General features: G+C 35.9%; 1 protein-coding gene across 1 annotated transcript; it reads left to right on the top strand.

Moving 5' to 3' along the window:
• Positions 1-50: 50 nt before the first annotated feature.
• dnajc21 (DnaJ heat shock protein family (Hsp40) member C21) lies at positions 51-11,467 on the top strand. The gene is made up of 12 exons (XM_056258333.1): positions 51-436; positions 610-703; positions 3,980-4,103; positions 4,759-4,887; positions 6,499-6,803; positions 7,555-7,724; positions 8,090-8,183; positions 9,041-9,208; positions 9,581-9,629; positions 9,720-9,877; positions 9,990-10,074; positions 10,879-11,467. The coding sequence occupies exons 1-12, from the start codon at positions 340-342 to the stop codon at positions 11,035-11,037; spliced, it is 1,632 nt and encodes a 543-aa protein (XP_056114308.1). The 5' UTR covers positions 51-339; the 3' UTR covers positions 11,038-11,467.
• The last annotated feature ends 209 nt before the right edge of the window (positions 11,468-11,676 follow it).

Genomic DNA, 11,676 nt, shown 5'->3' with positions numbered 1-11,676 from the left:
GTAACAGCCAACTCTCAGCCAATAGCAGCGCTCCTCGTGTGTGACGTCAATTGCATGCGCCGCAGATCCACACACGACACCGGCTTCGTGTAATTTTTCTGTCGAGTGTAAATATGTCAACTGTCCAATAAATTGATGAATAAGCTCGTTTATCGTTTGTATTAATATCTCGTTTTTATTATATTTAGTGTGTTATTAGGTTAGCGTTGTTATAGTTTTACTTAACGACCCACGTGGGCACATTGATGACATTTCGTGTGTGCTGTAGTTAATGACAGTAGTCTTCAAAGGATAGCCTTTTTACAGTTTGTGTAAGATCTCCCTCAAGTCCGAGTCAGGATGAAGTGTCACTATGAGGTGCTGGGCGTTAAAAAAGACGCTTCGGACGACGAACTGAAAAAGGCTTACAGGAAATTAGCATTGAAATGGCACCCAGGTATTTGATTTCATTTTATTTATTCCATAATTGTCCCATTTTATTATGAGGCTGTTGGTGTGCCTCAGCGATGATCTGTCAAGTCAAGTGCTGTTAATTAACGTTATAGGACTTACGTCAGTTTAATAATGAAATGATGTAATAATGTATCATATCTTTTATTCTGATTCTAGACAAGAACTTGGATAATGCAGATGAGGCTGCAGAGCAGTTCAAACTGATCCAGGCTGCATATGATGTTCTGAGTGATCCACAGGAGAGAGCCTGGTAAGACCTACAACAAACCCTGGAAATAAACCACTGTGGCCTGGTTTCACAGACAGGGTTTAGATTAAGCCAGGATTAGGCCTTAATTCAACTATGACATTCAAGTAGCTTTTATAAATGTGCCTTAGGAAAAAACATTACTGGTGTGAATCTTGAGACAAAACAGTGGCACTGACATTATAAGGTATGTCACTGCAAGTTGCTTTCAGTTGAAACAGCTCAAACATGCATTTTAGTGTGGGTTTCGTCTGGTCACTAGTTCCGGTTGACTTCTCTGGACTCTGATTTAATGGTTAAATTATATGTTAGTAATCAAAAAGCATGTATAATCAATTGAAATCATGAAACCTATATAGTTAAAAATGTTACAAAAATATTTTTTTAGGGCCCTATGAAATACATACATTTTTTCTCAAATTCTGTTTTATTTTTACCAAATTCTGTCTTTTCCTCTTTAATTTTCAGGATTCCAACAATCAAAAAGCATTATATGCCGTCATAAAACTTTTACAGCTTAATAGTTTACATTTTTTTTCTCACAATAATAGGGCCCTATGAATGTTTATTTTTATTGTTATAGAAATTTTTGATTTAAAACAAATAAATTAGCAAAAACTGTGGTAATCAAATGAAGGCATGAAACATGAACAATTTGTTTATTCTTTTAAAATGTAAGCAAATGAAAATGAAATAATTCCTTTTATTTTTTTGACAAACAAAACGCTGCACAACAGGGGTTAAACTCCCTTGTGTGAAAAAAAAAATCAGAATTACGAGATACAAATTCATAGGCTCCAGAGTTATGATCCAAAATGCAAATTGCCTTATTATAGTGTCACATAGTGTCAGGGACTGAGAATTTGCAAGGCATGTTTGTGAAAACTAAAAACAAGTAAATGAATAAATCCAGCTGTTGGAATCCATTCCCACCCCCATGGTGAGAGTTGTTGATTCTAATGGGGATCTTAACCAGTATCAGTTTGGTAAATATTAGAACTTCCTTGTACAAGAAACATGGTGTGCACAGAATCAGATGGTGAGAAAATGTCCAGTTTTCCGTGAGTAATGCATTCCAGTGTGTGTTTAGCTTCAAAGCCACAAACTCTCTCATATTCAGTTATTTACTTTGAGCAGCGCGACCTTCACCACTGTTCCGTGTGAAATACTTTTATACTTGGTTTTCTTCCGTTTTTTTCTCTCTCAAACTTGAACCGGAACATTTATCTTGGTTTCATCTTTGTTAGTCTTAATATCAGTGTGTGTGTGTTTGTTCACTACTCACTGATCTGTTTGTGTGTGCACAAACTTGGATAAACGCAGAGGACAAATTCCGAGTTTGGGTGACCATACTTGGCCTTCGCCGTCACATCATAAGGATTTCATACAATTGAGCTTCTCTTAAACTGATCCTGAGTAATTAAGTTTTCACATGACGTCACACCCTTATAGGAACGTCCACCTTGATGGAAAAACAAGGCTTTCCTCCGCTGCCCGCCAGTCATTTTGATCAGGTTTTTAGTAAGTACTAATGTAGTAAGACAGTAATATTGAAAGACCAAATTCAATATACACCTGACCTTATTGATGATGCATACTTTGTACAGGCAAGCAGATCAACACAGACTATAAATGCAACACAAGATTTCTTGTTAAGCGTTTTTTTTTTTTTTTTTATCGAAAACCATTATAAAGAAAACACATTGCGTTCATATTCTGGGCTCATTTGCTCGCCTGTATAGAGTATGCATCATCAAAAAGGTGTAAACTGAATTTGATCGTTTAATATCACTATTTTAGTGTAAAGTAAGGCGCTTTAGGATTAAGCATCTCCTTAGCCTGGGGTCGGTTCACCATCCGCCTATGCTGCTTGATCAGCCTTTAATTCTAATGGTCTTTCTACGTACGTAGCAGTTTTTAAAGACAGTTGACATTTTACACGTTTATTTCCCTTTATCGGTAAGAGCTAGCCTACTATTTTCGGAGAGAGAGAGAGAGTTTCTGCTGCTCAATAAAAAAGGAAATGGAATATTAACATTGTTGCTGTTCAATTGGCGAGTCCATTTTGACAGAGAAAATGAATCGCAGATGGAGGTTTTAATCCCAGGTCAGAATGTAATCCCTGATTTGTTAATTAAGAGGTGGTGCAACAAAACTTGATTTAAAATAAAACCCAGATCAATAAATCCTTGATTAGCATTAAACTTAGCTTAATTCAATCCTTATCGGTGCAACCCACAAGTGCTAAAGTGTTAAGCATTTTAGAATGTTCTGCTGTTTTTATTGGTTGAAAAAGTGCAGCAGGTGCTGTATATGGATCACAAGTACATAAAACTTGCATCTTGTTCACATATTTTTGTTTTTGAGACGGAAAATTGACAGATTTGTGCTGCAGTTCTGTGGCTGTTTTGCCCCCCAGGGCTCCACAACAAACACGTGACTAAAAACGATAAATTCTCACATGGTCTTTTTAAAAGACCAAAGCGTTCTTCAAGCTGCAGCTCTTTCATTTTGAGTATGTCATTTTCGGCTTGTGGGGGTGCTAGTTAAAGGGTTAGAGGAATAGTTCACACCCCAACGTTAACATTTTGTCATTCTTAAATTCTCATCCTCATGTTGTTCCAAACCACTATGTTTTTTCCATTGAACACAAAAAGGTTTAAATGGCTATTTTCCATATGGTGGTATGGATGAACCACTTTTGTGGAGCTTTTTGACAGAAGTGGCTGCTGCTGTTGTATACAAAATTCTCCTTTGTGTTCTATGGAAAAAATAACAGCATATGGGCTTGGAATGACAGAGAGAAGTATTTAATGTTATTGTTATCTACATGGTCTAGCTGCCTAACAGAAATGAGGATTTCATTTGCACGAGTATTGGATGCATCTGGAGTGGGTTGAAAATTGCAAATAAATCAGGAATATAATATGAATAACAAATATATTAAATATACATTTTTAAAAAAATTATTCTTGCAGCGTATGCCATTGCTGAATTTATAGCCATTATTTCTTTATAAATTCCAGATTTTATTGCAAAAGTATTGCAAATATATGGCAATAGTAATTCGTTACATACTATAGTTATTGTTATAACTTATATCAATAAAAATTACTGTTGTTTTCTGACACGTTATCTCTATAATATGTGGTAGAGTACCAGTAATACTAATCCTGTTTTTGGCCGTTAATATACTAAAATGGCTGGTTCAAATGAACAGTCTTCATTATACATCCATTAATATTTAAATATTAATATTGCTGTTACTTTTGTTTTAAGGTATGATAACCACCGAGAGGCGCTGCTGAAAGGGGGAGTCAGCGGAGAGTACCAGGACGACAGCATTGATCTCGTGCAGTTCTTCACTGTCACCTGTTACTCGGGTTACGGAGATGACGAACAGGTGAATAATAAAATAAAATGTATTTTTAGTTGGTCAATAGCCTCATGCCTAGATGTCCGTTCATCCTTTTTTCATTGAAAATGTCGCATTGTCCATTTATCTATTTTTAATGTATAGTTAATATGTATGGAAGCTTGTTTCCGCCACAGAATGAAAAAGTAAAAAAAGGTAATTGTGACTTTTTATCTCACAATTCTGACCTTTTTCTTGCGATTGCGAACTCTATATCTTTCACATCAGACTTTATAACGTGCAATTGCAAGTTTACATCTCAATTCTGACGTTTTTTCTCGCAATTGCGAGTGTATATTTTGCAATTCTGACTTTTTCAGACTTGTGAACTATAAACTGGCAATGCGAGTTAAAATGTCTGAATTGGAAAAATAGGAAAAATGTCAGATTTTTTTTATTCTGTGGGGGAAACAAGCTTCCATGCATATGTCTGCCATTGATATTAAAGAAAAAAAACCTAAACCAGTTAATTTACTGCTTAACATTTGCAATTTGTAAAGTGGACACCATCATGTACCACTGGAGGGCAGTAGAAGTTCATGTTGAAAATGCACTGTAATCCAAATCTTGCTTTCAGTTTGGAGTGATTCAGATTATTAATTGTAGAAATTGATGTTATGTGTTTTTAATTTTGTCTCTGTAGGGCTTTTACACTGTATACAGGAACCTGTTTGAGTCTATTGTAAAGGAGGAGATGGAGCACAGTAAAGATGAGGAAGACGAGGAGGATGAGTTTCCCTCATTTGGAGACTCTCAGAGTGACTATGACACTGTATGTAGACACTAGCACACATTATTACAGCTTTTACTGTTATGTCCTGACAAATTTTGGGTGGGAGGCATGAGATAATTATGGTTTGAGCAGCAAGTTGCTGGTCAGAGAGAGATATGGTAAAAAGGACAGCTGTTTATTCACCCCATGATTCATTACAGAATGTGTAGAAACTTCTGCAGTCCTTTAACAGAGGGTTTGCTTTTATCAAAATGTCCTTACAGCAATGAGCTGTTTATTGTTTCAGATGAGTGTTTCTTTGTGTCTTTGAAAAAAAAAATATATATACTTGAACTACTAAAAAGTCACCACCAGTGTGACTTATACTACTGTTGAAAAGTTTGGGGTCAAGTGAAGACATTTAATAAAGTTACAAAAAGATTTCTATTGGATTTCTAACTTTCTGCTCATCAAAGAATCCTGAAAAAAAGCAGAAAAAACTATTTAAACATTTATAATAATAAAAAAATGTTTCTTGAGCAGCAAATCAGCATATCAGAATGATTTCTGAAGGATCATGTGACACTGAAGGCTGGAGTAATGATGCTGAAAATACAGGAATAAATTAAACTTTGAAATATATTAAAATGGAAAACATTTATTTTGTATTGAAATAATATTTCACAATGTTACTGTTTTTACTGTATTTTTGATTTAATAAATACAGCCTTGGTGAACAGAAGAGACTTTTAAAAAATATTTTAAAAAATCTGACCAACCCCAAACTTTTAAATGGCACTGTACATGATTCTGACTCTTTTTAGTGAATCAGTCAAAAATAATTCTGTTATCAGTTTGAATCAGTCTAAAGACAAACTTCTTCAAGTACTCATAAAATTGTTAATGGAATCTTTAAAGAATTGGAATCAGGAGAACCAGAATCGTTAGAAAACGGAACAAATCTTGAGACAGAATAGAGAGACATTTCTTTTTGATGAATTGTTTAGAAAAGATGATTTTGAGATGGTTTGTTCGAGAGATATGTATAGATTGTACCATGAAAACACTTGATTGCCCAAACATGGCATCAGAGAGAGTTCTTCAGGGGGTCTAGTGCATTTTAGACCTTTCAGCCAAATGAGACTGTGGATTATTAACTTAGATAAATGGAACACGAAAGCATTCCCATCTAAATACTTAGTCCAAATAAGCTAGTACAGGTAACAGTAGGACGGCAGTATTTCGTATCTGAAAATACATTTCAGATTGTTTGATAAAAGAGGGGGAAAATCTTGACTGAAGACTTCACATTTGGTTCAAGCTATCCAGCATCTCTTTTAGCCGTCGAGAATATTTTCTCCAGAGTCTGAACAATGAAGTTCACCCACTCCAGTTAGACCTGAAGGCTCTTAAGTGATCTAAACCATTTCCCTTTCCGGTGTGGCCCGTACCTGCACTTTACCTAATGGAGGTTTGGGAGTCATTTGCCATTAGTGGAGGCCTGCAAGAAGCAGATGAAATGAGGATGACTGTACAAGCCTCTTCATATTTTTGTTAAAAGGATAAAGCATCCAGGAAGTTTATCAAGAAAATCTAGTTATATAGTATAATAGGTTCTCTTCACATTTGGCTCTGTTTTTTCTCTCAATTCCGTCTCCCTGGTGCTCTCAGGTGGTGCATTTATTCTACGGCTACTGGCAGAGCTTCTGTACGCGCAAAAACTTTGCGTGGAAGGAGGAATACGACACGCGACAGGCCTCCAACCGTTGGGAGAAGAGAGCCATGGAGAAAGAGAACAAGAAAACCAGGGACAAGGCCAGGAAAGAGCACAGCGAGCTGGTGCGGTCGCTGGTGGCCTTTGTCCGAAAACGTGACAAGCGCGTTCAGGCCCATAAGAAACTGGTGGAAGAGCAGAATGCGGAGAAGGCCAAGAAAGCTGAAGAACTGAGGAGAAAACAGAAGCTCGACCAGGCCAAGTGAGTGAGATTAGCCCATTTTATGGGACTGGGTGATATGGCGGCATATTTTGTCCATACAACGCTAAAAATGTCTCAACTGGGAGAGATATTTAGCTTTATATAGATAGCTATATAGATATAGTCCCACAGTCATGTAAAACCTTGAAATATCAAAGCTTTTGCATTAAATAAATAAAATAAAAATCAAAGTTCACCAAAGCTGCATTTATTTGATCAGCTATTACTCCAGTCTTCAGTTTCACGCGATCTTTCAGATATATATATATATATATTATGCACACACACACACATTTTCATATATAAAATTTTACCCACTTAATTTTAGCTGATTTAGTTTATAGTTATATTTTATTTAAGTAAATATAACTTTTTTTTAAACATATTTTTGCTTGTACGTCAGGTCTTAAAGTGACTAATAACCCTGCTGGTGTCTGTGTCATTAATGTTAATCAAAGAACAAAAGACTTGAATGACTCTTGACACTTTTATAGCTTTAATAAGGATTAATCTATATATCATTTATGCAGCGAAGATTGTGAAGTGTTTGTTTATTCAGTTTCTGTATATTTACCTGTTAAGAGTGCGCGGTTTATCTATCGATCAGATGTGCGTGAAAGTTGTTCGTTTCTATATTAACAGTCATTTATTCCTGTGATGGCAAAGCTGAATTTTCAGCGTCATTACTCCAGTCTTCAGTGTCACATGATCTTTCAGAATCATTCTAATATGCTGATATATGTGCCATTAGGCTGGCGGAAGACTATAAGGAACAGAGTTGGGCCGCCATGTCAGAGCTGGAGAAAGAACTGCAGCAGATGGAAGCCGAGTACGGTCTAGAGTTTGGTGACGTATCGGAGAGTGAAGAGGACGAGGAGGAGGTGGAAGACGGGCAGGAGAGGGCAAACATAGACGGGGGAGGTGAGTTCTGATGACGTACACGTATACTTGAGTGGATTCTGGGTACAGGTTCAGGGACCAGTCAAAGATTCAATGCACATTATGATTTTGAGACTGAACAAAGTTTTGAAGGATTAAAAACTGTCCTACGTCATGACATGTTTTTTTTTTTTTTATATATCTATGCAGTCACTTTTCAAGTGTGACATCAGTGTCCAAATAGTTGTAGAGGTCACTATATAAATAGACAGGACAAGTCAGAGCAGTCAACTGTGATTCATACATAATGCTATGATACACAAGTCATGAAAAATACCTTAATCATACTGTAAAACATTGGTGAGTAATGGACGGAACGTATCTAACAGCTGCTTGACCTTTGTCAGATGCGGTGCAGGCAGATGGTGCCGCGGAAATGGACGACTATTATGATGACCTGTATTGCCCTGCCTGTGACAAATCTTTCAAATCCGATAAAGCGTGAGTGAACGGAGCAGAGAGAACACGTGCACTGCTGTCGCACACCCTTCATCACCTCACTGATCAAAATGTGGATTTCAGTTTTTAGATCTCACATTTTTCAGTCGGCCACTTCACAAATTAATAAACATTATGTCATTTTTTAGTTCAGTTCTGTAGTTGTATTACATTTATAAAGTATAAAAATTGACACTACCATTCTACAGTTGGTTTTTTAACCTCTTCTGCTGACCATGGCTGCATTTATTAGATCACAATTGCAGTAGAAACAGCAATATTGTGAAATATTATTAGAATTTAAAATAACTGTTTTCTATTTTAATGTATTTTAAAGTGTAATTTATTCCTGTGATGCAAAGCTGAATTTTCAGCATCATTACTCCAGTCTTCAGTGTCACATGATCCTTCAGAAATCATTCTAATATGCTGATTTGGTGCTCAGGTAATATTTCTTATTATTACCAATGTTGAAAACAGTTGTGCTGTTTAATATATTTTTTTGAAAACCATGATAATTTCTTTCAGTTTTCTTTGATAAATAGAAAGTTCAACTGAACAGCATTTCAATGGAAATGCTTTAAATAGAAATATTTTGTAGCATTCATACTGTAACCTGTGATTAATTTAATAAATAAAAAAATGTAATCCAAACGTTTGAATGGTAGTGTAAATGGACACAACACTAACATTAGTGTAGATATTTAATGATTTAGAATTTTTTTCTTAGGTGTTGTTTTTTTACTTTAGCCTACATGTTTTATTAATTCATTTAATAATCACAAACAAACAGCATGTTTTGAACTAATTTGCATTACATGCATATCATTTAGCAGTATAATGTGTTTCTCTCACATCAGCATGAAAAACCATGAGAAGTCCAAAAAACACAGAGAGATGGTGGCATTGCTACGGCAACAGCTGGAGAAGGAAGACAAGTCGCTGAGTCAGAACTCTGTGGAGAGAGAGGAGGAAGACGACGATGATGATGATGATAGTGATGAACTTGGTGGCACACCGAGACAAAAGTAAACCATAGCACTAGAGATGTGCTCTTCGAATATAATTTATTTGTTTCGCTATTATAGTATTTCACAATATATGCCTGATTTATAAGCGTCTACTGTGAGCATTAATCAAATGCTAATGTAAAAAGATTATTAATTATATTAATGTTAAAATCAGTAGGATTGATCATGCACTACTGACATTATAATGTCAATGCTGAATTGAAAATTCAAACATTTTATTTATTAGTTATTTAATATTCTTTTTCATATTGTCTGAAATTGTAATAAATAAAGGAGTTTGTAGAACATCTGTAAGTTTGTGTACTTAAACGAGGCATCTGGTGGCATTGTTGGCTGTTCCTGTCCACTGATTGGTTCATTTGATTACAGATTATCTAAAAGGCAGAAGAAAAAGAAACGGCAGCAGAAAACCGCAAATGTAAGTCACTGAAATCTAACCTCAGAAGTATTTGAATTGGCTAGACTTGATCCAGTAAAATGTCATTTTTCTAATACGGTTGATCTGTAGAATCTCCCAGAAGAGCCCGAGAGTCCAGTCCAACGGGGCACAGAAGAGCGTCCCCCACCTGCACCTGATTCGGGCAACAGCGAGGAAGCCCCTGTCCCCTCTGAGGACCCAGATGAGAATTTAAAACCAGAGGGATGTGAACCCACAGACCAAAAAAGGTGCCTCTCATATGCCTGTTTAACAATCCACCGGTTTAAAATGTTAAGTTGTTATAAAGTTCTCTGTATATTGATATGAACTGAGTTTAACTCTTAATGTCACTTTATACAGCTCTGAAAAGTCAAAAGGGAAGAAAGGTGGAAAAGACTCTAAAAAGAATGGCAAACCACATGGCGGTGTAGAAGTCGCTCAAGAGGTGTGTACAGTACTTACGTTAGAGTGTGTGTGTGTACATGTGAGCAAGGAGCCACTCCTCTATGGCCTTACAGCTGTTTTATAATCATCATCCAGTCATATACAACTTCATATGACTTATTATAACATGGTTTTCTATAATCATCTATAATTGACTAAAATGTATGCATACGCCAGCTTTGTTTATTCTCATTCTGATTGGTGAAATAATAAAGTAGTTCTACACACTATATGTTAAACTAGTATAAATGAAATAATAATTCTTCCCATGCTTGTAATGAGAAGTGCTTATCAATCAAAAGAAAAGCTTTAAAGGCTCCCTGCAGTTTTTCATCAAAATCAAATTTGATGGTCTGAGGAAATTAAGACCCATAAAAATTAGTATTATAAATTTACATTTGTAATGTAAAATAATAGTATATATTTTTTTTTACAGGGAAATATTATAGTAATATTTCTTTATTTGTTTTAGTCATTTTCATATTTTTATTTAGTAATATATATCAATATGGCTATAAAATACTACTACTACTAATAATAATTATATATATATATATATATATATTTTCTTTCTCTCTTTTTTTGCCATATTGATATACAGTCACAAAATATTGGCTAAAGTGTGCAGCCCTACAAACAAGCACAGCAGATTTGTTTTAATTACATTTTAATCCGTAATCACAATTTTTTATCAGAAAAATCGATTTATTATCCCCCCCCCCCCCCCCCAGAAATGTCTGTCTACAATTGGTGGCAGTAAAGCTTAATGTATCTTTTTCTCAATGTTTTTTTCTGCTCCTTATAGAAGGAAGCCATCCTGCGCTGTGTGACCTGTCAGTATGAATTTGCCACCAGGAACAAACTTTTCGATCACCTGAAGACCACAGGCCACGCCACTGCCCTCTACTCTAGTAACGCTGCACAAACGTGCAAGAAAAAGAAGGACACCAGGAAGAACAGATAACCGAGAGGCAGACAAAGACTGAAGCCCCTCTGACTGTCCACTTGTCCAGGAAAACCTCGTTTGATGGTATGCAGTTGTGCAACCATCAGGGAGTGCGTTTATGGGCCTGCGCGTCTTTGTCCCTATGAGAATGAATTTGTGCCCTGTGGGCTGACATTTCTTTTGTAATGCACCATATGCCAAAAGATTTCCCTAGAACTGCCACTAATTCCTACCATAATTGATGCATAATCTGGTGCGTCAGAGCGGTTCTGTAGGACAATGAGACTTCTATTGAGTAGACCGTGCATATGCCGTTTTTTTTTAGGAAGTTAAGAGTAATTATGATAGCACGTTTTGTCACATTTAGTGGCATTTTCAAAGTGACAATTCCAAAGTGGTAAAGTGTAAAAGGCAACGTGAGGAATAAAACTCCACTGGATGTTTTGAACATGGATGTTTTTGACATTTTCATTTTATTGGAAATGTTTCGGATGGTGGAACTTTTGTTTGGAGAAATAAGCTATGAACCGCAAAATCTCTCAACAATGTTATTATTAGTAATAAGACCATTGGGTTTAAGATCATAAAGAGGTAAAAGCTAAACATTCAAATATGTTTAATGTACCACGTGTGTAACAGGTCTGCTGCAATATATAC

Source organism: Rhinichthys klamathensis, unplaced genomic scaffold (genome assembly GCF_029890125.1).
Source record: "Rhinichthys klamathensis goyatoka isolate OS25496 unplaced genomic scaffold, OSU_Roscu_1.1 h1tg000150l_1, whole genome shotgun sequence".
Taxonomy (NCBI): Eukaryota; Metazoa; Chordata; class Actinopteri; order Cypriniformes; family Leuciscidae; genus Rhinichthys; species Rhinichthys klamathensis.
Note: the sequence above shows the minus strand (reverse complement) of the source record. Positions and strands in the feature narration are given on the sequence as shown.